Below are 26,601 nucleotides of genomic sequence, written 5' to 3'. Positions count from 1 at the left end.
TTGATGATGCTTCACCCAAACACAGACCTGGAACTGTGGGTGCCCCCAGAGAGGGTGACAGCCATGGCTGGCCAGGCTCCTGTGGGACATGCATGGGATCTGAAACTGACAAAGTGCCACAGGGCCAGAGAGAACTCTTAAAGGGCATCTTTGTAAACATGATGTAACAAGAACGGCAGACTTTAACTCAGAGCAGTATCCCTTTCATTCTACTCCCTGTTCTGTGTTCACCAGCTGCACGATCTTAAGCAAGCCACTGACCCTCTCTGTGTCACCTCCGTCTCCTATAACATGGGAAGAACAGCAGTTACCATCTACCTCCAAGAGCTGGCACAAGGATCAAGTAAGCTTTGTTTACAAACTTCAGTTATTATCACTGGTGTCATCCTTGTCGTCTGTCTTCATGCCCCTTTCCCTGGCCTCAGGATAGGACTGTATTACGACAGACCAAAACCCAGTGTCTTTCCCTTGAAAATCCAGACATTTTCAAAAGGAAATAAATTTAAAAAAAGTCTCTGGTCCTAACCCTTTGGTGTAATTACATGGAGGCTCATACTCTGGAGTTGGAGGAATTGTGTGATCCTTTTGAAACTAGGACATTACAAACTCCTAGGATGGTACAATACTTTAGAATTGACTGGGCTCTATTAAGGTTATTTTTTAAAACTCTTTTTTCTCTTTGCAGCTGGAAGAATTTCCAAATATGGGAAATGCTTTAATGTAAGAATAAAATTGGAATTAGCTCGAGGAATCTAGTAAACCTGGGTCCCATCACATGAGGGCCCGTGGGCTGCCCCCTGAGGTTTGGTTGTCTAGCCTGCATCATAACCTCCACCTAACCCCCCGCAGAGGGGCTTGAGTGACTCTGATGCTAAGTGTAGGAGCCTGTGGGGAGTGGGGTGGGAGCCTTTCTCCGCTGCACTCACCTTTGTCTGGGACCCAGCACAGTAATTAAGGTGGATAATGAGGTCAACTTTTCTCTCGGGCCTGAGGAGGGGCGCGTAGCTGGAGTTGACAAAGAATGCGGTGTCCAGCAGGCACAGGTGTTTCACAGATCCTGTCAGCTGGTTTGGGAAGCCGTCCAGCACCGTGTCTGAAAGTCAGGCTTCCAGTTATCCTCACTCCTCACCTCCTGATCTCAGCCGGTGGTCAAAGGCACCTGGTGCCCTGCCCGGAGCTCCTCTACTTCAGCATGGCCTCCCACCCTCCCCTCCACCAGGGTGCCCGGTGAGTCCCAGTGCTCCTGCTGGGTGGCCTGAGGAAGAACAGCCTAATCCATGGAGTTTTAGCAAAAAAAAAAAAAAAAGCTATGGTTTTTCCAGTAGTCATGTATGGATGTGAGAGTTGGACCATAAAGAAAGCTGAGTGCCGAAGAATTGATGCTTTTGAACTGTGGTGATGGAGAAAACTCTTGAGAGGCCCTTGGACTGCAAAGATATCAAACCAGTCAATCCTAAAGAAAATCAACCCTGAATATTCCTCAGAAGGACTGATGCTGAAGCTGAAGCTCCAATACTTTGGCCACCTAATGCAAAGAACTGACTCACTGGAAAAGACCCTGATGCTGGGAAAGATTGAAGGCAGGAGAAGAAGGAGATGACAGAGGATGAGATGGTTAGATGGCATCAACAACTCAATGGACATGAGTTTGAGCAGGCTCTGGGAGTTGGTGACAGACAGGGAAGCCTGGCGTGCTGCAATCCATGGGATTGCAAAGAGTTGGACACAACTGAGTGACTGAACTGAACTGAACTGAAACGGTTTAGCAAGTCTTTTACGGAATATGCACAGAAAGCCCACAAAGCCTCAGCCACAGAGCTTGTGGGGAGCAGGGGCTTAAGAGGAGCCTATAAATGAGTACAGACTGTGGACCAGGAGCCAGCTGCCCTTCTTGCCCCAGATAGGACAAAGATTATTAGGGCAGGCTCAAGCAGCCATATGCAGACCATGGCCAAGTAAAATACCAAAGATGGTGGAATATCAACCTTAAAGCCTTGGCAGGGTGGGATGGGGCCTGGAGTGGAAGCTGCCAGACCACAGTTTAAGATCCAGCTAGCTCTGCACTCACCATTAGGAGGATCTTGCACTGGGCCATCCCCGCCCAACTCTGGGGGCCACACCCACAAAAGGGGCCCCCAGAACACAGCTGTAGAAAGTCAGAACCCACACACTCCCCACCTGTAAAACGGGGCCAATTTCTACCTGCTGGGGTTCTTATACAGATGCTATCTAGAGATATAGCATAGATTCAATTAATTAAATAGGCCACTACTCCACTAACTGGTCAAAGCTTCACCAAATTCAGAATACACCATGGGGAGAGCCTGCCACTTGGCCGGATGAACATGGGCAGACGTTTTCTCATCCTTTCTCCCTGGCAGCCTCTACACCCACTTCTCCTTCCTCCAAACAGAGGCAGCAGGTAGGGATACCTTTCCACATGGAGAACTGGCTGTTCTGGAGGTAGTTGGTGTGCAGCTGCAGCCCCAGCAGGAAATTGTGGAACTTGGAGACAAAGGCCCTGTGGGTGAGGATGTCGCGGAAAGTGTTGGACAGCCAGGATGCTGGCGTCACCACCGTGGTGTCCAGGACATTGGCATCACATTTGGGGATTTCAGGCAGGAGTGGCTCGTCTTCTGCAGGGTGGTAGGGGGAGATGGAGGTCACAGGGCTGGGGTCCCCAGGTTGCCCAGGTGAAGCATTGCCCGAGTGCCCCGCACCCAGAGGTCCATCTGTAAGTGCAGTGCACACCTTTCTTGCCTAGTTCTCAAGGCTTTCGCATTAGAGCTAGGAGGGCCCAGGGGAGAGACATGCAACAGGAGTAAGGTAGTGGAGAGGGAGCCAGGGTGATTGGCAAGGAGGCGTTCCCAAGAGGACAGAGTCCGGAAGGGCAGCCTTTAGCAGCATTCATATATCCCCACCCTCTTCAGCTTTCCCGGGTGTCATGCAGCTCTGCCAAGCCTATTGCATGGCGCGTCCCCCTACCCCCCGCCCCAGCCAGGCCAGAGCTAGCACAAGTGTGTCCACCTAGAGTCACCTGCCTCTCCAGGCAGGGAAGCCTCTCTAGCCCTAGCTGCCTGATGATGAAACATGAGGCAGGTGGTCTGTGCTCAGTTTGTGACCTACCTCCCCACCCCTATGTCTCCCAATCAAGAGAAGAGGCCAGTAGGTCACCCACCAATATCATGCACTCTATCCCTTGTCCACTTGTGAAAAAACTCCTCCGAGGTATGGGATAGGTTCCAGGCGTCAAGCAGGTTCAGGGAGAAGATGCTACTCCACAAACCTAGAGGCAGGACCAACCATGAGCAGCTCTGTCCAAGAACCTCCAGGCCCACCCCAGTATTGGCCTTGATGACCCTCTAAGTCAGGATGCTCAGGGAGAGGGAGAGGCTTTGACTTCCCTCTCCTTGTGGAGCAGCTCGACATAAGTGACTCAGCTCTTTTCCACTCTCCTCTTGGAACTGGGAGAGGGCAGTTGGGGCTTCCCAGATGGTCCAGTGGGTAAAGAATCCACCTGCCAACTCAGGAGATGTGGACTAGGTCCTTGGGTTGGAAAGATCCCCCGGAGGAGGGCATAGCAACCCACTCCAGTATTCTTGCCTGGAGAATCCCCATGGACAGAGGAGCCTGGCGGGCTATAGTCCATGGGGTCGCAAAGAGTCAGCCACGACTGAACACCTGAACCGAACTGATAAGGTTGTTTTTACTCTTAAGCTCAAGTTACAGATGAGAAAACTGAAGCTCAGGAAGGTTAGGTAAATTGACCAACTTTGAGCAGCTAACAAATGAGAAACCAGAGTCCATGCCCCAGTGTCTTACCTATAGACCTCTGAGCCACATACCAGATAGCAAAGGTGTTCAGAGAAAGGAGAGGCTGCTGGGGGCTGTGGGCCTCAGGGCGGACTTCCCTTAAGAAACAGGGCTTAAGTGGGACTTTCCAAGAGGGCTGGATTTGGGGTAGATGGAAGGGAGAGGAAGGCAGACAACCAGCCTAAGTAAGGGTGTAACTGATTGTTGAGGCTGTAGAGAGGGGTCTGTTTTCTGCAGTCTCCCTTTGATGGGTATAGTTCGGGCTCTGAAGGGGATGACTCTATGAGTGGACGTCACAGCCAGGCCCCTGCACTCAACGGGCCAGCCTTCTGGAGGACCTGGGAGCATAGTGAAACTGGGCCAGGCTTCCCCAGAGACTCTGTCTTCACCCTAAGGTCCCCTCTGGCCTCTTAGAGCCCAGGGGCAGAGTCAACCCCTGGAAACAGGCATGTTGCTGTCTGGAGATGGAGATTGAGGAAAGGGGCAGAAGTTCCAGAAACTTCCATCTCAGCCTGCCACTCCCAGTCTGGTTCTGAACAGTCACCAGGGAGACAACGGAGACAAAGACATTGGGAGAGTCCCCTTTGGTCCCCAGTGACCCGGGGACCCTGTTAGGTCCTTCTGGACCCAAAGGGTCACAGGCAGATCAGGACAGTCTGGGAGGCTAGTCTCAGGTTAGGTCAGGAGCCTCTCTTGGGATGAGGGGATGCTGACAGATGCCAGGAGGGTCACATGCCCAAGGAATAACCCACACTAGCCCCCGCACCTGGGACAAGATCCTGGGGGGAACAGAGAGTGTTTATTTGTCAGTCCTCTAATCAAGGCGGAGCCTGTTCAGCATGGAGCTGGGTTCCCAGGGGCCTCCCCCAGCCAAGAGTCACCTAGCATGTAGCACATCCGCGACTCTGGGATTCTCTTCATCAGCCGCCCCATGAAGAACTCGGAGCCGAAGAGCTCTGTGGGGATGAAGGCTCCATACTTCTGCATGCCCACCTCGTAGGGGGAGAACTCGAACCACTCTGCACACGAAGAAGGGCAGATGTCAGCCTCCTGCCCGGACGGCCTCGCCCACCGTGCCTCAAGGAGCCTGGGACCGGGAGGCCGCAAGTCCTCCTGCAGGACACAAGGGGGAGCCCGTGGCCAGCTTCTGAGGGCCCGCAAGACAGTTTTGCCACCTGCACAGGCTCATTTGCTCTTCAAAATGGGATAAACCAGGACCAAAAACGGACCCGGAAGCTGGGCAGGTCTCTAGAGTCCTTCCATCTGGCAGCTTAAGAAATATCTAGGATTCTTGACGACTTTTATTTCCTCTGTCTCATCAAATCTCTGCTCAGGGAAACCCCAGTACTCTGCCACCCATCCCCTACATGCATCTGAGCAGAAGCAGGGAGCAAAGTGGACTTCTTCAGCTGTCAGCACAGTATTTTGGTGCGGAGGTTGGCAAAGGTGTGGTGGAGAGGTGTGTGCTGTGGGTACTGAGTGCCTTTGCCTGCTGAGAAGGGACCCCTTCGTAAAATTGCTAGTCACCAGTGTTACCTCTGAAATCCTGGTTGCTTACATCATCCTTGACATTGATGGTGAGGTAGATGGGCAGGGGGTTCTGGCCATGGCACAAAGCAGCACGCTGATCTGACAGTTTGCATTCATTTCTCTGTGGGGAAAAATAATGGTTAAGGGGAAGAAGCAGACAAGCTGCCTGAAAGCAGTGCAAAATAGAGAACAGTCTGGACCTCTGGCAGCCCATTTCCGGCTCCTGAGCCCACGAGGCTTCTGCGGAGGTCTCAGCTGATACCAGCCAAACCTGCTCTGAAAATGCATCCGGAGAATGCTCACTTGTCCTTGGGCTGTTCACCACCTCAGACACACAGACCCGGTGGTACTGGGTCTGCAGTTTAGGTCTGACCCTCAGAGTCCCAGGGTTCTCCTCATGTCTCAGGGGCCACAGAATGAGAAGGTAGGGGTAGAAGGGGCCACCACTGCCCCCCTTCATCCTCATCATCTTCCACCCCACTCAAACTAGACCAGCTGTATTAAAAATAAGAAATCTGCTTTGCATGTTGGGATCTCAAATTTGTTTGAGAAGAATAAAGACTTTTCTTTTTTAAAAAACAAAAGGCTTGGAAACTGGGCACCAGATGGCAGTCAAGTTCCAAGTCCCCAAAGTACAGTGCAGTCTAATCACAGTGGGTGTCCTGCAGATCTCCTAGACCATAGGCTACCTCCCACAGTGAATCAGCCTGTGTAGACAAGGCCAGGCTCTAACCCCAGACCAAGCAGCTGCCTGGTGGCTGACATCCACGGTTGTCCAAGTGTGTGAAGACCACGGAACCTTTATGGGATGGTAAACACACGTGTGGGTCAAACAACTGTTGTTCAATCATTCAGATCCCATGGACTGCAGCATGCAAGGCTTCCCTGTCCTTCACTATCTCCCAGAGTTTGTTCAAACTCATGTCCATTGAGTCGGTAATGCCATCCAACCATCTCATCCTCTGTCACCCCCTTCTATTCCTGCCTTCAATTTTTCCTAGCATCAGGGTCTTTTCCAATGAGTCAGCTCTTTGCATCAGGTGGCCAAAGTATTGGAACTTCAGCTTCAGCCTCAGTCCTTCCAATGAATATTCAGAGTTGGTTGGAAGGACTGATGAAAGCCTCTTTTGAAAGGCCAACAGGATGCCTATCACAACTGGGCCCAGAGATGCAGGTACCATGGAGCTGACCATCCTGGAAGGAAAAGACATTGCAGACTCAGGGAAGAGCCCAGTCCACACTCACTATCAAGGGGTCCTGAGGGAAAGAGGCCCCTGCCTTGGCCAGAGTGGAAGAGCAGAGGCCTCCTTCCTTCAGCCCTAGACTTGCTTTCCTGGAAACCTCGGCTCCTTCCCACACCAAACCCTGGACGATGCTCAGACTTGTAATGTTAAAGGCCTTGGCACATTCCTCCTCATCGCATGGGACAGTAACCACTGTTAGAAATACTAACTACCACTTAGTGATGAAACCCCCATTCAAGGAATAGCACAGAGCAGAGCCAGAATTCAAACCCTGTCCTGCTGGAAACCAAAAGCCAATACCCTCAGCCTCTGCCTGCCCTTTTCCATCATGGGGATAGAGTAGATGGTGGGTTATCAAAAGGGGCAGGGATCCACTGAAAGCTGTGAGGGCCCCAGTCTGAATCCCACTGCCTAGCACAGTTCCTGGCATGCAGAAGGTTCTTAATTTTGTTGAAAGAATGAATGAAGGAGTAAATGAATGTTGAAGATGAGCTTTGGGCCATCCTTGGTTGCTCAAATTTTGTGTTTTATGGAAGAAGGGGTCTACTAGAAAATAATTTGCTGTCCCTCTTCCTTCTGGCAAGTTCTTATTGAATTCAGAACTCTTCAGACACCTTCGGGAATGGGGCAGACAGTCAGTCCTAGGCCTGGATAGAAATTAGGTGGGAAGCCCTATTTTGGTGTCAAGCAACAGCCAAAGTTAGATCCTTCCTGGGGCCCATGCCGTCAGAAGTGTCCAGGTGTTAGCTGAGCTCACTGCAATGCCTGGGTCCACAGCATCCCATGGGCATCCCACTGCCCCACCATGGCGGACATGGCTCTCACAGCAACTGGGTCCCAGTCCAAGTAGGTTCTCTTCATGAGCACATACTGCTCAGATCATTGCAGAACTGGAAGGAACCTCCCTGAGCTCATCCTCTGTGTGGTGGCCATGAGAAGGGGCCCAGGCCATGACAGAGGGATCTTGAGTCAGGCCCATTCTGTGGGGGGCGGGTTGCCAGACTCCTCTGACAGCCAGCTTGGCTGGAGGACTCTTCAAGGGTCCACATAGTGGACTAGGATGCTTCCACCCAGCCTTTCTTCCCTCTCTCTTCCACTTGGGGTCAGGCTTGTATCACAGTCTGACAGCTCCCTCCCCATTTTCTCTCATAGGTTCTCAGAGGAAAAGCTGCCTCTCTGCAGGGTTGCACCAAAGCCACCCCCAGGGGAGGGCCTCAGTCATATTTAAAAGGATGTGGGAAGACAATCCCACCGTCTGGCTCCATCGTGCGTTCTGATGTCTCAAGCTTCTTACAGTCCAAGGATGCATCTGCACGCAAGTCTAACTCCCTCACGGTGCGACGTATCTCCCGATGCCCTCATGAAGGCAGAAGGCTGGGCATCAGCCCCGAGCAGGTTGGGCCCCAAGGGAAACTGAGCACCTACCTCATCCCCCAGACAGGCCTCAATCAGCAGGCCCCAGAAGTCTGTGAAGGTGACCTTGTAGCCTTCCTGCCTGCGCTGCTGGAGCTCCTCCTCGAATTTGAGGAGCTGGTCTGGGAACAGGGCAGGCATCTTATCCTTGACCACGTGCCTCCGTGCCTCGAGGATGGCACGCTCCAGGTTTTTGGAGGACCAGTCAGGGTCACGGTACAAGGTGGCCATGGTCCTGGAGAGAGAGACAGGCATGGCTGATAGAGCTGAGCCAGGCCTGGTCTGATGGACCCTGGGCTCTGGCAGGAAAGAAGGTGGGCAGGTCATGGGAAGCCCTCACCTGCCAGGAGAGGAGCCTGAAGGAAAGGGGATGAGGCCTGGCAGTGAAGGGGAGAAGAGTCTCACTCTGTGTCACAACTGCTGCTGTTTCTTGACTGCCTGTCATGTGCCAGGTGAAGTACATTATTTAACAGTGAGGATTCTGGGCCCAGGTCTGCCTGGGTTCAAAACTAGACTCTGCCACTCACCAGCTGCGTGATCTGGGCAAGTCACCTACTTGCTCCTCACCTTAGTTTCCCCATCTGTGGACTGGGGAGAATGATGGTAACTGTACCTACCTCACGGCATTACTGTGATGATGACATGAATTAATATAAAATGGTGAGGACAGTACCTGGCCTAAAGTTAGTGGTGGGCCATAGAGTGGTGGGGCCAACATTTGGCCCTGGGTTTGTGTGTGCTAAGTCGCTTCAGTTGTGTCTGACTCTGCGGCCCTGTGAACTATAGCCCACCAGGCTCCTCTGTCCATGGGATTCTCCAGGCAAGAATACTGGAATAGGTTGCCATGCCTTCCTCCAGGGGATCTTCCCAACCCAGGGGTCAAACCCGTGTCTCTTACATCTCCTGCATTGACAGACCAGTTCTTTACCACTAGCACAACTGACCCCAGGCTTGCAGATTCCAAGTTCTAGACTCTTTCTACTCTGTCACATTAATTTTTATAATTATGATGCCAGCTAAAGATTCATTACTTTGCCAACAAAGGTCCATCTAGTCAAGGCTATGGTTTTTCCAGTGGCCATGTATGGATGTGAGAGTTGGACTGTGAAGGAAGCTGAGCGCTGAAGAATTGATGCTTTTGAACTGTGGTGTTGGAGAAGACTCTTGAGAGCCCCTTGGACTGCGAGGAGATCCAACCAGTCCATTCTGAAGGAGATCAGCCCTGGGATTTCTTTGGAAGGAATGATGCTAAAGCTGAAACTCCAGTACTTTGGCCACCTCATGCGAAGAGTTGACTCATTGGAAAAGACTCTGATGCTGGGAGGGATTGGGGGCAGGAGGAGAAGGGAACGACAGAGGATGAGATGGCTGGATGGCATCACTGACTCGATGGACATGAGTTTGAGTGAACTCCGGGAGTTGGTGATGGACAGGGAGGCCTGGAGTGCTGCGATTCATGGGGTCACAAAGAGTTGGACACGACTGAGCGACTGAACTGAACTGAAAGATTCATTTCCCCTTTTTCTTCTTAACTTCTCTGTGGGCAGTCGGGAGGAGTAGAACAAAGATGGAGATCCCCAGCCCTGGGTCTTTGCCTCTGTCTGCCTTTGCTTAGCCTGGACACAGTTTCTTCAGTCTAGGTCAGGATCGCCAGGGATCGCCCTCCCCACGGGGATCTGGCCTTCAGCTGCCCAACTGTCTGAGCCGCGGCCTCTGGCTTCAGGAGAGTTCTTCAACAAAAAAGCACTCTGCTCTCCATTAGTTTCAAGTGGTTACTTTTATACTTTTAAAAAGCTTTCAAAGATGTTACAAAGGATTGATTTTGATTTTTAAAAACTCCTTCCCAGCGGTTTCCCAGGCCAGGAGACACCCCACCCCCACCCTAGCGCAGCCTGGGTTCCTTCCGGTTTCCTGCCTGATCCAGAGATAGGCCAGGAGGAGGTAGACACCCCTCTACCCCAATGCAAGCAGGTCTGTCTCCTTAGCCCACTTCCCATGGGCAGCAGTTTATCAGTGAGGATTGAGAATGTAGGCCCCGGACTCAACCTGGGTTGAAATCCCAGCTCAACCACTCATTAGCTGAGTGACCTTGGGCCAATCCCTTCTTTTCTCCAGCTGTAAAATGAGCATAATGACAACATCTTCCTCATAGTCTTGTTAGGAAGAAATGAGAGGGTCCATGGGAAACAGTCTCCCCGGGACTCGGTACAGAGGCAACGCCAGTAATTGTCAGCTATCCTCTGTCCCCTCTGGGTGAAGCCTCAGGGCCTCTGGTGTGCCAGGAACCCTTGGCTTTCCTCACATCTGTCCACTCAAATGAAAGCTACCCAGAGTCCTCCAGGATGAGGAGCACAGGTTGGGGCCTGGAAGGTTCTGGGGCTTACTAGTTCCCACAGAATAAGACTCAGCCCTGGCTGAGAGGCTCTGGGCTGTCACGAGGCCTGGGTCATCCTAGACCAGGGCTGCATCATGACTTTGGTGGGCCCCGTCCACCATAAAAAATAGTAAAAAAAAAAAAAAAAAAATTATCTTTTATGACGTTGTGTAAAGACAAATATAGTAATATTATTTATTAAAACATTTTCTTCAACCTAGAAGTTCTTTCCATTTTTCCTGATCTTAAAAGAAATTCAAACATTTTTGTGCCCCGCCCCCCTGGCATCTGTGGAGAAGCCGTCCTCACACTGGCCTCTCCTGTGGCAGAGCTGAGGGCTCACACTCCCCGCTCACCAGCAAGAGTGAGGAGCCGGGAGCCCGAGGCAGCCCACAGGGCAGAGGGAGCGCACGGGGCGGGCTGGGCTGTTATGTGGGCAGCCAGGGCAGCGGGGCCAGCTCCTCCCACCCCAGGAGACTTGGCACGGTCGGTCTGAGAGAGGACAGCTGCCTCTCCCCGGCAGGATGGGGTCTGTGGAAGCAGTGGCTCACTCCTGGTTGGCCACCACACTGCTGGGCCCCTGCCATAGTAAACGGAAGTCATGGCCAACACACGTCCTTTGTGTACCCAGTCCTGGGAGAGCATCTCGCAACAACCCCATGAGGTCAGTGCTGTTACTATCCCCACTTTACAGCTACAGAAAATGAGACTTGGAGAAGTTAAGCTGTATGCCCAAGGTCACACAGCTGTGAGTAGTGACAGGTGTCACAAGTCACTCTATCTTGGGGTGGAGGAGCTTCACCAGAAACCCCCCTCCTGGCCAACCTGTTGGCTGCTTGCTCTGGGCTTCACCAGACACGTCCCCGGCTCCTTACCAGGTGGCCCCAGACAGGCCGGTGATATAGCTGGCACAGTTCAGGATGTTCAGCTTCTGCAGCGCCAGCAAGTGGCCGTACATGGCGGTCATAGATCTTGTTCCACCCCCAGTGGCCATGATGGCTATCAGCGGGACCTGGGGGCACATGGAGCGGGCTGTCGGGATGAGGCTGGACAGCAGAAGACTTGGAATGACAGGAGCTTAGAAAGAACAGTGGAGGACGAGAAGCAGGCTACAGAGAGCAGGGGCGGGGGGAATTGAGCAACCTGAAAACTGCTTTTCACACAGTGTCAGGCCACTTGGTAGGTTTAGAGCTGGACCTTATCTCTCAACCCAATGGTTGGTGTCAGGCTTGGTAAATCAGAAAGTCACATAGGAGCTCTTAGCACTGTGAATCTAGCCCTCAGTTAAAAGAGGATGAACTGGGGCCAGAGGGCTGGGTGACTTGCTCAAAAATCCAACCAGTGTGATTCTTTAATGGCTGTGAATGAGTATCTGCTATAAGGGGATCTGATGTTAGAGCATCAAGGCCAGGCTCGGCTCGTGATATGTGCTCAGAATAAACCGTATGTGTAGGAGCAGGAACAGATGGATTTTTGATATGGGAAGGAGCAAGGTTGTCATCTGTGGGCTTACATAGGTTTAAGATGCCCTTGGTGTGTTTCCCTACAGATGGGAGAGGGAGGTGTGGGGTCTTTACCAAGACTCGCTTTGTTTTCATTTGAGTGGGGACTGTGAGGACTATTGTCAGCCGAAGCCCTGTCACAGCCATCCTAAGTGGCGAGGTCTCTGTCCACACTGTGGTTAGCCTCAGAAGGGGAACTCTCGGCGGGCTGACTGCTGCTCACGGGAGTGTGGGCCCCAGCCCACACCAGGGAGATGACAGAGGGCACAGAGGCTCTGTCATCTGCCCTGTGCACAGAAGCTGGCCCTGCAGGCGGAAGCTGCTTGTTTTCAGTCCCCGACTGCAGTTCATTCTGTGTGTGTGTGTGTTCACGCACATTTGGGGGAAGGGAGAATTAAAGAATGAAGGGCCTACGGCTTACAGAGGCAATGTGTGGCATGTGTGAGCTAGGGGGAGCTCTCAAGGTTTCCCTGGCTGGGAAAAGGGGGCCATGTGGTCCCGTGTAGCTAGGACATCACTCATTGTCTCAGGATGTCAGTGCAGGGGAGGAGCTGCTGGGCTCCTTCTTTTCCTTCTACTCTACCCTCCCTGCCCCTGTGACTACACAGCTGAATCACATCCTACAGTGATGAAGCACAGCCCTCACCTGGGCACCTGGAACCTTGGCACTAAGGACCACGGGAAAGGCAGTGCCGCCCTGGGGCACGGGAGGGACTGCAGGGCTAAGCCGGCAGGCACGGTTTGGAAGGACAGGTTTGACTTGGAGTGGACCTCCGCTCACCCACCTCATCTGCCCGCAGGTCCTCCTCCAGCTGCAGCACCTCCTTCAGCGCCTGGGCTGCCACCACCCTCCGTTTCTGCAGGAACTCCAGTTCTGCCTGGCACAGGCTGAAGCCCAGCCGCACGTCCAGCGCCTGGGAACTATGGGGACAGAGGACCTTGGCTGAGCAGGCCTGTAGATTCCATCTTCATGGAGAAGACATGGTTTTAGGGTCAGTTGGACCTAGGCTTGAGGCCTGGTTCTGCCAGGTGTCACCTCTGTGACCTTGGGCCTCTGCTTTCTCATCTGTAAAATGGGACTAATCGTGCTTGACTCCTGACAATGAGCCACCAAATGTAAAGCCCCCAAAGCCTTAGCTGGTGCACTGTGAGCAGGTACTTAACACTATTAGGTATTCATTGAACCCTATGCTTTCTCAATAAGTTCTGGAAAGTGCTGGAAGGCGTCCCCCAGGCACCTGCTAGAGCCTGAGGCCAGACATGGTGACAAGGGTCCCTGAGACCCTTTTAGCCAATCCCTCTGAATAAAGCAAGGGCTTCCCAGGTAGTCAGTGGTAGAGAACCTGCCAATGCAGAAAATCCAAGAGATATGGGTTCAATCCCTGGATCGGGAAGATCCCCTGGAGGAGGAAATGGCAACCCACGCCAGTATTCTTGCCTGGAAAATCCCACGGACAGAGGAGCCTGGAGGACTGCAGTCCTCGGGGTTTCAAGGAGTCAGACATGACTAAGCACAAACACACACATACTCACATACACACTTCTGAATAAGGCTGTACCATAAAGGCTCTCGTGAGCTGGATAAACGAGGCCTTGCTCTCATGGTACTCATATTCCTTTCTGCTCCCAGAGTTAAGACTCCTCCTTCATACTCTCACTGTAATCCTGTCATCCCTACAGGTCTACAAGGCGGGTGGGGCAGAAGAAACATGTCCAACACTTGTCCTCTTTTTATCATATCCCTGATCTGAGCAAGTCCAGGCTTATGGCCTGGCATTCAAGCCCCACCTGATCTGTCCAGCCTCACCTCCTGCTACTTTCTAGGAGGGTCCGTTGGCTCCCAGAGCCCAGGAGCAGTGTGGGTCCTGAGCCTCCTTCCTCTGCCCACCAACATCCCTTGTATCCTCCAAGGTCCTGCTCCCCGGGCAAATGAACCTTTGAGAATTTCTGACCTGAGTCTTAGTGACCTGTGTAATTAACAAGGTCATATCTCCTTGAAGGCAGAATCTGGGGACTGTGCCATCTGTTCCCTCTGTGTCTAGTACAGGCCTGCAGACACAGCTGTCAGGAAATTTTCCCTTGGTCTCAACAAGGAATGAATAATCAAACAGCAATAATAATAACATTAGTTGATATTTTCAGACTGTCCCACTTCTCAGATCACTGATTTCCTCGCATGTGTTATCTCACTGGATCCTCAAAGCAACCCAACCAAGGACCATGCCTTTAGTATTGCTGTAATTTGCAGATGAAAAAAAAAATGAGACTTAGAGGGGCTTAATAACTTGATCAAGGACAAAATAGCTGTCACTGTAAATGGAAGCAACAGTCACTTGATCTTCAACAAGGGTGTCAAGACAATTCAAAAGGGAAAGAATCATCTTTTCACCAAATGATGCTGAGACAATGGATATCCACATGCCAAGAGTCCAAGAGTGAAGTTGGACCCCTATTTCACAATATGTACATATATATTCACATATATACAAATTAACTCAAAATCAATCATAGACTCACATGTGAGAGCTAGGACTATAACACTCTTAAAAGAAAACATGGGAGTAAATCTTCTTGACCTTGGATTAGGCAATGGTGTTTTAAATATGACACCAAGAGCCCAAGTGACAAAGGAAAAATATACATACGCTGAAATTCACCAAAACTGAAAATTTCTGTGCTTCAAAGAACACTATTAGAACGTGAAAGACAATCTTCAGAATAGGAAAAAATATTTAGAAGTCATATATCTGACAAGGGGCTTGTATCAAAATATACAAAGAAATTTTACAAGTCAACAATAAAAGGCAAATCACCCACTTTAAAATGGGCAAAAGATTTGAATAAATATTTCTCTGAAGAAGATACACAAATGGCCTGTAAGCCTATGAAAAGATGCCCAACATCACTGGCCATCACTGAAATGCAAATCAAAACCACAAGATACCACATCCTTAAAGAGAAATGAGTCAGAGGGACAGACAGAAAGAGGGTACTTTACCAGGGTGTAGACTTCATGTGTAATTCACAGTTCTCATTCTGGGAAGTGAAAGATGAAAAGTTTGTCAGGGATGACAAGTTTAGAGCCAAGAGTTCCCAACCAAAGAAGTGGAGACTCACCACACTGTCCACCCCGACCTGACTCCAGACATACGCGTGGGCACACACTCATGTTCTCTTCTGGACATGACCCTCCCCACCATCCTGGACTCAGCCTCCACACACTGTCTTTGGCTCCACACTGCAGCCCAGCAGTCTCCTACCCCACAAGACTCCTCTACCCTACCAGAAATCATCCTCCTTCACGGCCCCCCAGGCTCTCCCCATCTCCTTGTCACAGGAGCTCCAGGCTAAGGTGCTCAGGGGCCCCTTCCCAGACCCCAGGCCCTCACCAAAGGCAAGGTCACTGCCTGGCCGTCGGGGAGGCAGTGGAGGGACTGGCACACAGGGCCCTTCTGGCGCGCACAGCAGCAAAGCTGGAAGGAGGGCAGGTGTGTGAGGGGGAGGGCCCCTCCCGCTGCCCACCACTCCCAGTCCCCTAACCCCCACACCTCTCCCAGTCCCCTATACCTCCCCACACCTCTCCCAGTCCCCTATACCCCCCCCACCACCTCTTCCAGTCCCCTACCCCCCACACCTCTCCCAGTCCCCTATACCCCCCCCACCACCTCTCCCAGGCCCCTACCCCCCACACCTCTCCCAGTCCCCTATACCCCCCAATACCACCTCTCCCAGTCCCCTACCCTCCACACCTCTCCCAGGCCCCTACCCCCCACACCTCTACCAGGCCCCTACCCCCAACATACTTCTGCAGCCCCTACCTCACAGATCCACGGGCTTTTGGGCAACTCCACGTGCACCTCAGGCTGGAAGTATTTGGGGTATTGGAAGCAGGCAAGGTTTGAGCAGCAGGACTCCAGGCAGGGTGAGATGCGCTGGGTGTGCTCGAAGGACTCCGTCACTGTCACCAGGAGGTCCTTCTCTGGAAGAGAGGACTAGAGGGCTGAGACCCCCAGGAAGCCTCTTGCTTCCCACCCTCACATGGCCCACTAAAAGGCCTAGCTGGAGGCACCCAGGATAGGGGTTTAGAATGACCAAGGCACTGGATAAAATGCCCCAAAGCCTTGTTCTGAAGGGCAGGGCAGGGCCCTGGAACCTGCACTTCAACAGGCTTGTGCATGAGATCTGAGATGCTGAGTTCTCTGGACTAATCCTCCTCCTTCTCTGCAATGTGCCCCCAAATCACCCTCCCACTGCACTGGAAGCAGCCCCCCTTTCTGCCAGTTTGAGGGTAGAGCCTCTTCCTTCCCCTCCCTCCACCTGTGGGGCTCTGAGGCTGTCCTCTTTCCAGGCAGGGCTTGAGTCGGGGGATGGGATGGAGCGCTGAACTGGAGGGTCTCGTAGTTGTGGATCTGTTAGGTCCCTGTCAGCTATAAGATGCTAGAACTCTATGAACTGGAGTCTGATTAGAGGAAGCGGTGCATCTAGAGGGCCCTACCTGCCTTGGGTGCTGACCACCGCGCTAGACCCCAGGAATCCCTGGTCTGACAGGCTGCAGCGCAGATCAGTATGGACAAATAGGCAGTGCTGTGCCCTTGATCCCTGGCCCAGGGCGCTGGCCAGGCTGGGAAGCTCTGAGGGTCACCTGGGGGCCTGGAAGAGCAGCCTCCTTTTAGGGCAGTGAGAAGGACAGGGGTTCGTGAGGGTAAGAAGATCCCGAGGACTCAGCCAAGCTTTGGGTTCCCCATCGAGCCGAGGGCGGCCATGGAGCGGCCACCCTGATGTTGATAGAGTCAGAAAACAGCACCATTCCTGCCTCCCACCCGCCAGCAGGCAGAAGCGGTTGAAGGGCTCACTTTTCCTCTTCTTTGGCCTCCTGGATTCTGCACAAACCTCCAGGCAGGACATTTGTCGAGACTGAAACAAAGGAAGGGGGGTCATTTTGAGCCCATGCTGCCTGGGATGCTCTACCAGGCCATACATTCCCAGAGACTGATCTTGCAGGGAGAGAGCTCCTTGAATCCTGAGGCTTTAGCTGCATTGAATTAAAATGGCTATACTAACAGCCTAATTATGGGAAACTTTTAACTTCTGAATTTAATGCTTTTAGGGATTGGAGTTAGGGAAAACTGGGATGAGACTGATTCTGGGAGGAGGCTGCAGACTAGTGGGTGCTTTTATTAGGGGGTTCCTAGGACACGGTTGTGGGAGATGGGGTGATGGCCCAGATATTTTCCCCCCAGGAGCAGGAGCCCAGCTGCTGCCCCCACCATGCCCTGGCTCCCTTTGTCTGGCTTCAGTTAGCCTGCCTCCTAGCGGGCTCTGGGGCAAGGGTCCAAGTTGGGCCTGGTTTTCCTTCCCACAGTTCTGTTCTCTGAGAGGAGCAGCCACAGGTGGCCCTAGAGCCACAGGAGACTCTGGAAGGACAGTTACCACCAGCACGCCGTTCGTGATGAGGCTCTCAGGTGGAGAGGGGCTGAAAAACAAAATGAGAACTCCTGGTCAGTCTTGTCATTTTTTTTTTTTTTTTAACTTATTTTATTGAAGTATACCTGAGTTACAACATTGTGTTAATTTCCACTGTATAGCAAAGTGGTTTAGTTATACACACATATGTATATATTCGTTTTCATATCAATTCAGTTCAGTCGTGTCCAATTCTTTGCAACCCCATGGACTGCAGCATGCCAGGCTTCCCTGTCCATCACCAACTCCCAGAGCTTGCTCAAACTCATGTCCATTGAGTCGGTGATGCCATCCAACCATCTCATCCTCTGTCATCCCCTTCTCCTCCCACCTTCAATCTTTCATAGCATCAGGGTCTTATCCAATGAGTCAGTTTTTCACATCAGGTGGCCAAAGGATTGGAGTTTCAGCTTCAGCATCAGTCAGTCCTTCCAATGAATATTCAGGGTTGATTTCCTTTAAGATTGACTGGTTGGATCTCCTTGCAGTCCAAGGGACTCTCAAGAGTCTTCTCCAACACCACAGTTCGAAAGCATCAGTTCTTCGGTGCTCAGCTTTCTTCACAGTCCAACTCTCACATCCATACACGACCACTGGAAAAACCATAGCTCTGACTAGACGGACCTTTGTTGGCAAAGTAATGTCGCTGCTTTTTAATATGCTGTATAGGTTGGTCATAGCTTTTCTTCCAAGGAGCAAGTGTCTTTTAATTTCATGGCTGCAGTCACCATCTGCCCCCCAAAATAAAGTCTGTCACTGTTTCCACTGTTTCCCCATCTATTTGCCATGAAGTGATGGGACTGGATGCCAGGATGTTAGTTTTTTGAATGTTGAGTTTTAAGCCAACTTTTTCACTCTCCTCTTTCACTTTCATCAAGAGGCTCTTTAGTTCTTCTTCACTTTCTGCCATAAGGGTGGTGTTATCTGCATATCTGAGGTTATTGATATTTCTCCCAGCAATCTTGATTCCAGCTTGTGCTTCCTCCAGCTCAACATTTCTCATGATGTACTCTGCATATAAGTTAAATAAGCAGAGTGACAGTATACAACCTTGATGTACTCCTTTCCCAATTTGGTACCAGTCCCTTGTTCCATGTACGGTTCTAACTGTTGCTTCTTGACCTACATCGGATTTCTCAGGAGGCAGGTAAGGCGGTCTGTTGTTCCCATCTCTTTAAGAATTTTCCACAATTTGTTGTGATCCACACAGTCAAAGGCTTTGGCATAGTCAATAAAACAGAAATAGATGTTTTTCTGGAACTCTCTTGTGTTTTTGATGATCCAACAGATGTTGGCAATTTGATCTCTGGTTCCTCTGCTTTTTCTAAATCCAGCTTGAACGTCTGGAAGTTCTTGGTTTATGTACTGTTGAAGCCTGGCTTTGAGATTTTGAGCAGTACTTTGCTAGTGAGTGAAATGACTGCAATTGTGTGGTAGTTTGAACATTCTTTGGCATTGCCTTTCTTTGGGATGGGAAATGAAAACTGACCTTTTCCAGTCCTGTGGTCACTGCTGAATTTTCCAAATTTGCTGACATATTGAGTGCAGCACTTTCACAGCATCATCTTTTAGGATTTAAAAAAGTTCAGCTGGAATTCCATCACCTCCAGTAGCTTTGTTCATAGTGATGCCTCCTAAGGCCCACTGGACTTCATATTCCAGGATGTCTGGCTCTAGGTGAGTGATCACACCATCATGGTTATCTGGGTCATGAAGATCTTTTTTTGTACAGTTCTTCTGTGTATTCTTGCCACCCTTTCTTAGTATCTTCTGCTTCTGTTGTGTCCATACCATTTCTGTCCTTTATTGTGCCCATCTTTGCAGGAAATGTTCCCTTGGTATCTCTAATTTTCTTGAAGAGATCTCTAGTCTTTCCCATTCTATTGTTTTCCTCTATTTCTTTGCCCTGATCACTGAGGAAGGCTTTCTTATCTCTCCTTGCTATTCTTTGAAGGAGAAGGCAATGGCAACCCACTCCAGTTCTCTTGCCTGGAAAATCCCATGGATGGAGGAGCCTGGTAGGCTGCAGTCCATGGGGTGGCTAAGAGCCAGACACGACTGAACGACTTCACTTTCACTTTTCACTTTCATGCATTGGAGAAGGAAATGGCAACCCACTTCAGTGTTCTTGCCTGGAGAATCCCAGGGACGGGGGAGCCTGGTGGGCTGCCGTCTATGGGGTCGCACAGAGTTGGACACAACTGAAGTGACTTAGCAGCAGCAGCAGCAGCAGCTATTCTTTGAAACTCTGCATTCAGATGGGTATATCTTTCCTTTTCTCCTTTGCCTTTTGCTTCTCTTCTTTTCTCAGCTATTTGTAAGCCTCCTCAGACAACCATTTTGCTTTTTTGCATTAATTTTTCTTGAGGATGGTCTTGATTCCTGTCTCCTGTACAATGTAATGAACCTCCGTCCATAGTTCATCCGGCACTCTGCCTATCAGATCTAGTCCCTTAAATCTATTTCTCACTTCCACTGTATAGTCATAAGGGATTTGATTTAGGTCATACCTGAATGGCCTAGGGGTTTTCCCTACTTTCTTTTATTTAAGTCTGAATTTGGCAATAAGGAGTTCATGGTCTGAGCCACAGTCAGCTCCTGGTCTTGTTTTTGCTGACTGTATAGAGCTTCTCCATCTTTGGCTGCAAAGAATATAATCAGTCTGATTTCGGTGTTGACTATCTGGTGAGGTCCCTGTGTACAGTCATTTGCTGTGTTGTTGGAAGAGGGTGTTTGCTATGACCTGTGCGTTCTCTTGGCAAAACTCTGTTAGACTTTGCCCTGCTTCATTTTGTACTCCAACACCAAACTTGCCTGTTACTCCAGTTATCTCTTGACTTCCTACTTTTGCATTTTAGTCCCCCATGATGAAAACGACATCTTTTTTGGGTGTTAGTTCTAGAAAGTCTTGTAGGTCTTCATAGAACTGTTTAATTTCAGCTTCTTCAGCGTTACTGGTTGGGGCATAGACTTGGATTACTGTGATATTGAATGGCTTGCCTTGGAAACGAACAGAGATCATTCTATTGTTTTTGAGATTGCACCCAAGTACTGCATTTCAGACTCTTTTGTTGACTATGAGGGCTACTCCATTTCTTTTAAGCGATTCTTGCCCACAATAGTAGATATAACGGTCATCTGAATTAAATTCTCCCATTCCAGTCCACTTTAGCTCACTGATTCCTAAAATGTCGATGTTCAGTCTTACCATCTCCTGTTTGACCACTTCCAATTTACCTTGATTCATGGACCTATCATTCCAGATTCCTATGCAATATTGTTCTTTACAGCATCAGACTTGACTTCTATCACCAGTTACATCCACAACTGGGTGTTATTTTCACTTTGGCTCCATCCCTTCATTCTTTCTGGAGTTATTTATCCACTGATCTCCAGTAGCATATTGGGCACCTACTGACCTGGGGAGTTCATCTTTCAGTGTCATATCTTTTTACCTTTTCATACTGTTCATGAGGTTCTCAAGGCAAGAATACTGAAGTATATGCTATTCTTTTTCATATACTTTTCCATTATGGTTTATCATGGGATTTTTAATTCCCTAAGCTATACAGTAGGACTTTGTTGTTTACCCATTCTATACATACTGGTTTACATCAACAAATCCCAAATTTCCAATCCAACCCTCCCCCACTCTCCCACCCACCCTTGGCAACCACAAGTCTGTTTTCTAAATCATATCCTTCTTGACTGATTTCTCACAAAGGGGACAAAGAGCCTATATAGAGTCAATAAGGAGATAGCAGAACCTTCTTAGTGCTTGTGAAAAATACTGGCTTAAGAAGCCTTAGGAATTGGCAAGGAGAAAACTGGCATACATTTAAAATAAAATATCCAGAAATAAAGATTTATAGGATAGAGGGAGTAGAAGAGTTTCCTTTTTTTCTCACTTAAAGGATAACTGTTCTTTATGTCCAACCAGATGCAACTGCATGGAGTTATAAGGATAAACAGGTTGCAAGAAAAGGCTGGAGCCCACCGCCTAGCACAGATGTGAACAGTTCTGATAGAAAAACGGATCCCTCCTCCGTTCTGTGCTTTAATGTGTGCATTAACAAATAGTTCTGACCCAGCCAGAGAGGGGCCTTGGGAGTGTAAAATGTCTGTGTTACAAACCCGAGAGAGCCTCTCTGGTTACAGTTAGTCTAGGGAAGTCCAGAGCCTCCCTCTTCAACCTAAGCCCAAGAGGACTGTGTCTCCAGGTCAACCCTTATTCTGACGTAGTTCCTCCACTTTCTGATTCACCCAAGGAACACTTTTCCCCTTAAAAGTCCTGTTAAACCAAGAACCAAAGGAGAGAGCTCAGATTTTCTTTACTGTGAAACAAATGAACTTGATTTTAACTTGCCAAATTAAATTTTAAGTTGATTTTAATGAGGACCTTCAGTCCCAAGACCCCCTACACATAGGATTCTCTGGTTGGATCTTGACAAGCCCTCTGTTCTAATTCCTGCCTCTCATTGTCCCCCTGTTCGTGGGCTGATTGTAAGTCCAGGGGATTCAGTCCTTCCAGGGCTAAGAAGCCAGCTGCCCAATCAATCACAAGGCACCCTGCTGTCCCAGGGCAGGCTTGTCCCCTCCAGGAAGGGGCCCCCCCTCACTGCCCCTTCCTTTCCTTCCTCTCCCTTTGTACCCTTCTTCCCACACTCCCAACTCTGTGACCCAGGTCCATGTGAGTCCACAGCATAGTCATACCCCTAGGAGCCTGGATCTTTTTCTTAGTTGGAAATGATGAGAAATAATCCCATACCTTGGCCCCGAGCTTCCCCTTGACTTGCTTCCAGAGTTGGAGCTGGCTGCAGAGGGGCATAGCAGCCCACTCCAGTGCTCTTGCCTGGAGAATCTCAGGGACGTGGGACCTGCTGGGCTGCCATCTATGGGGTCGCACAGAGTCGGACACGACTGAAGCTACTTAGCAGCAGCAGCAGAGGGGCTGCTTCAGCCCCGGGTTTGGGGGGAGTTTGTTCTAACAGTTCTGGGTCCAGGAGGAGACACCTTAGTCCTGATGTCTTTCTTAGCCTGACCTCGGGAAAGTCCCATCCCCATGGTGGCAGGAAGTCTTCCCAGGAGCCACTCTCAGAAATGCTGGGAACCTGAGGCAGATGAATTGGCCAGAGTACTAGATCTTTATAGCACTGACATCAGCAGACCTGGATGAGAAGGGGTGGAGCCCAGGCACCTACACTATTTAGGAACTCCCAAGTGATCCCCATGCATTTGAGGGGTGTCAGGGGTGGGAGTGGAAGAGGGGGTACTGCAGGAAGAAGGTGCAATGCCTGTGAGCAGAAGCCGCTTTGGAATCCGGACCTTGGTGGAAGCCTGGGGGGCTGGGTCCTACTCACCTCTCCTCCAGCAGGAACTCCACTTCCAGCTCCTCCATGCCCTGCAGGGGGAGGAAGAGACTGCAGTTGTGATCTGTGTCTCCACTTCTCTCCAGACCAGGATTCTTGCCACCCTAGAAGACCCTGCTGACATGTCCGTGTCCGTCCCACTTGGTGGTCCTGCTGTCTTAGAGTGGGGGCAGCTGCTCTTGGCTCTTTTTGTCCTCCTTGTCTCTCTCCGTCTCCAAGTCTTTTTATCAGGAACATCATTGACCACCCAGAGGAGGTCAGGGTATGAAGCTGACCCTCAGCCCCAGCAGGTAAATCCCTTTGCCCCAGAACATGTGCTGTTCATCTTCTCCCTCCAGCTTCCATCGTTCTCCTGCTTTCCCAACAAGCTCACTGTTTGGAGCAAAGGAGAGCTGAGATGCTGCCCCCGGCAAGCCCAACTCTGAAGGCTAGGGGCCCGTGCTTTCATTTTCTGCTTTGCATCTCTTGCTGTGTAACTTCAGGAAGTCATGACCTCGTGGGTCCTTAATTTCCTCCATGGAGCATGAGCCAGGTGAGCACAGGGATGCTCGTCCCCTGAGATGTCCAGGTGACTGGAACAGTGCCTTCCCTGTGTGTGTGTTTGTGTGTGTGTTTGTGTGTGTGTTAGTCACTTAGTCATGTCCGACTATTTGTGACCCCATGGACTGCAGCCCACTAGGCTCCCCTCTCCCATAGGGCACTCAAATGCTTGTTGGGTGAATCAATAACATCCTGGGCCTTTCAGCAGATTTGCCCTCCTTTGTCTTGTCTGTCCTCTGTCCCCTGGGGCCATCCCAGCAGCAGGACTCTGAGTGAAGAAAGGGAACCAACATTTACTCCATCTCCATTTAGTACTCTGAACTGGGCTTGTTCTTTTAGTTGCTCAGTCATGTCTGACCCTTTGCGATACAACCCCATGGACTGTAGCCTACCAGACTCTTCTGTCCATAGGATTTTTCAGGCAAGAATACTGGAGTGGGTTGCCATTTCCTTCTCCAGGGGATCTTCCCAACCCAGGGATTGAACCTGTATTTCCTGCATTGACAGGTGGATTCTGAGCCACCTAGCCACTGAAACAGTGCTGCTGCTGCTAAGTCGCTTCAGTCGTGTCCAACTCTGTGCGACCCCATAGACCGCAGCCCACCAGGCTCCTCCGTCCCTGGGATTCTCCAGGCAAGAACACTGGAGTGGGTTGCCATTTCCTTCTCCATTGCATGAAAGTGAGAAGTGAAAGTGAAGTCACTCAGTCGTGACCGACTTGTAGTGACCCCATGGACTGTGGCCCACCAGGCTCCTCCATCCATGGGATTTTCCAGGCAAGAGTACTGGAGTGGCTTGCCATTGCCTTCTCCGGAACAGTGCTAGGTGCCTTAATTATGTATTCCCGTTTAAGCTCACAGTGACCCTGTATGGTAGATATTATTATCACAAGATACAAGGAAATAGAACTCAGAGGAATTAAATCTATAGGTTGCACAGCTAGCAAGCCAAAACGCTGGGATTTGCACAGCAGCACTATCTTCTCTCCACTTGGCTACAGAGAGAGGATCCCATAAAATAGCATCTTAGGAATAACCAGCTTCCCCTCCCGAGGCAGGAGGCTGAGGGCGGGGGCACCCACACCCACCTCTGTGTTGAGCGGGAACTTCACGTGGGTTTTCTTTCGGAAGCAGAGCTTGGTGAGGTCATAGAGAACTGTCAAGAGATGGTCATCAGGTGTCACCGTGTCTTCATCACAGACGCTCAGCTCTAGAACATTCTAGGGGAGAAGGGGTGGGGTGTGAGTCTGGTCACTGAGGCTGCATCCACCCATTCCCAGGTTGAGGGGCCTGACCTCAGTCCTAGTGAGTAGGTGGGTCTTAGGGATGGGGGTGAGCACAGCTCAGGTGTGAGGGACATTTGTGGGGACATGAATAAAGGGAAAAGGGAAAGTGTTAGTTGTGTCTGACTCTGCTACCCCATGGACTGTAGCCCACCAGGTTCTTCTATCCATGTGATTTCCCAGGCAAGAATACTGGAGTAGGTTTCCACTCCCTTCTCTAGGGGATTTTCCCGACCCAGGGACCGAACCCAGGTCTCCCACATTGCAAACAGATTCTTTACTGTCTGAGCCACCAAGGAAGCCCTGGATTAAGGGAGAAAAGTGTCTATTCCCTCCTTTGCAACTCTCTGAGGCCTTCCTGCCCTTCTTCTCTGGTTCTCCTACTGCGGAATTTTGCTCTTTTATAAGCTTGGCCGGGGCCTGTGAAGTGTGAGGGATTTCATTTCACATAGGGGAAGGATGGAAGGACACAGCAAACAAGACATTTGCCAAGATTAGCATGTATCCAGTGCTGGGACCCAGGAGCTGAAGACAGTTCCTTTGGTACAGAAAACACAATTCAGGGACACCATTACATTTCATACTCCAGGTAGAGAGGTGTGGCAAAGATTACAGAGGCTTTGATTGGGTTGGGGTAAAGTGTTGGAGCTCTATCTTTTGGCTCATCAGCCCCTAAGTGATGTCTCGTGGGTGGTCCCAAAGCAGAAGGTCAAGGGTGGAGCAGCTACCCTGTCATCTGGCCGAACTCTGAGATGACTTAGGTGACTAAGATTAGCCTCTGGATTAGCCTCTGAGGCCTCTTGTTCCAAGGATCCTGGGAGATGTAGGTTGGGTCTGGATTTGCCTCTTTTGTCCCTATCTAGTGGACCTGAGATGGTTCTGGGGCTTCCTAGTGAGTGGGATCTGTTGACTTTGTAATTGCTAGATACCAGGAGTGGGACTTCACTAGTGGTCTGGTGGTTAAGACTTGGCGTTCCCAATGCAGGGGGCATGAGTTCAATTTGTGGTGAGGGAGCTAAGATGCTACATGCCACACGGTGTGGCCAAAAAAGAAACCAGGTGTGTCCTAGAACCAACCCAGCAGCCCCAGAGATCTACAGAAAAAAGAAACACACATTCTGGTTTCAAGATGGCATAGCTCATACTGAAACTCCCCCTTTCTCAACAAAAATCTGATATATGATAGAAAAGACATTTTTAAAACAATAAATATAAAACTCTACTTGAAAACAAACGGATATGTCATGAACTAAAAAAGGAGATGCATTCCTAAAATATGAAAGTGGTAAGCTGGATGGAGTTGTCAAGCCTCAGATGCCTCAGGACTGGCTCTGACGCCTTCATGATGAGGGTAAATTTATCTGAAGGGGACCCTGGGGCAGCTGTCAAAACTCAGGATGTTCAGGACAGGATTCTCCCACAGGAGATATGAACTCCATGTAGTCACATATATCTGAAGAAGGCCTATGCATGAATCAGCAACTCAACAAATGAAAGAGCACACACCCAAGGAATTAGAAGTAAATTAGCCATCCAAAAAGGATTTACAACAGTGGAAAGTTTGGGATTAGACTGGCCTCGGACCTATTGAGAAGATTGGCTCTTCTCTCTGTATCCTTCTGCTTGGTGTATGTTCTGGAAACACACTCAATTTGGGGGCAGGAGACAGTTCTAGGGACAATTTAGGGAAAGGACAGAGAAGCAGGAAAGATGGTAGAAGGATAACTACGCCCAGAGGGACAAATACGAGACAGGCAGAAGAAAGGAGTGGGTGAGTGGGGAGACATGGGACAAGAAGTGGGTAGAAAGAAAGACAAATAGGCATGAGAAGGCCACGTGAACAAAGAGAAGGACAAGCAGGCCAGGAGGGAGCGGACCTGCAGGCAGGGCAGGCAGGTGCTGTCCCCGTGTCTCACCTTCACTTGGCTCTGGATCTGGAAGCTGAAGGTCTCATTCCATTCTGGGTTTCGGCAGTTGGAGATGGTCCTAGTCCTCAGCCTCTTTTCACTGGCAGTGGGCAGCCACAGGCTCACGAAGCAGTCTGTCAGGCTCACTGTCCGAGGAAGACAAG

The 26,601-nt window shown here is 50.4% G+C and overlaps 1 protein-coding gene across 4 annotated transcripts in view; it reads right to left on the bottom strand.

Annotated features, from left to right (window-relative positions):
* Window positions 1-26,601, bottom strand: part of PLA2G4E (phospholipase A2 group IVE) — a 43,316-nt gene that overhangs the window by 2,893 nt on the left and 13,822 nt on the right. The window contains exons 3-18 of one of the 4 annotated variants that reach the window (XR_015134904.1): window positions 26,447-26,583; window positions 24,336-24,467; window positions 22,700-22,740; window positions 17,307-17,349; window positions 16,730-16,790; window positions 15,695-15,855; window positions 15,266-15,349; window positions 14,875-14,912; window positions 12,662-12,797; window positions 11,250-11,386; window positions 8,013-8,235; window positions 5,372-5,464; window positions 4,695-4,832; window positions 3,179-3,286; window positions 2,433-2,636; window positions 927-1,093 (exon numbers count right to left, since the gene is read on the bottom strand). Coding sequence is in view for 1 of the 4 variants with exons in the window: in XM_086321725.1 (XP_086177851.1) it covers window positions 927-1,093; window positions 2,433-2,636; window positions 3,179-3,286; window positions 4,695-4,832; window positions 5,350-5,464; window positions 8,013-8,235; window positions 11,250-11,386; window positions 12,662-12,797; window positions 14,875-14,912; window positions 15,266-15,349; window positions 15,695-15,855; window positions 16,730-16,790; window positions 17,307-17,349; window positions 22,700-22,740; window positions 24,336-24,467; window positions 26,447-26,583 (1,925 nt within the window). In the remaining 3 variants the exon portion in view is untranslated. Of the gene's footprint in view, window positions 1-926; window positions 1,094-2,432; window positions 2,637-3,178; window positions 3,287-4,694; window positions 4,833-5,349; window positions 5,465-8,012; window positions 8,236-11,249; window positions 11,387-12,661; window positions 12,798-14,874; window positions 14,913-15,265; window positions 15,350-15,694; window positions 15,856-16,729; window positions 16,791-17,306; window positions 17,350-22,699; window positions 22,741-24,335; window positions 24,468-26,446; window positions 26,584-26,601 lie in introns of all 4 variants that reach the window. The other 3 variants (XM_086321725.1, XR_015134905.1, XR_015134907.1) reach the window with 3 other exon arrangements.

The sequence above is a fragment of the Bos grunniens genome, chromosome 10 (assembly GCF_055505025.1).
Source record: "Bos grunniens cultivar Pamir isolate PY7600 chromosome 10, Bosgru_T2T1.0, whole genome shotgun sequence".
Classification (NCBI taxonomy): Eukaryota; Metazoa; Chordata; class Mammalia; order Artiodactyla; family Bovidae; genus Bos; species Bos grunniens.
Note: the sequence above shows the minus strand (reverse complement) of the source record. Positions and strands in the feature narration are given on the sequence as shown.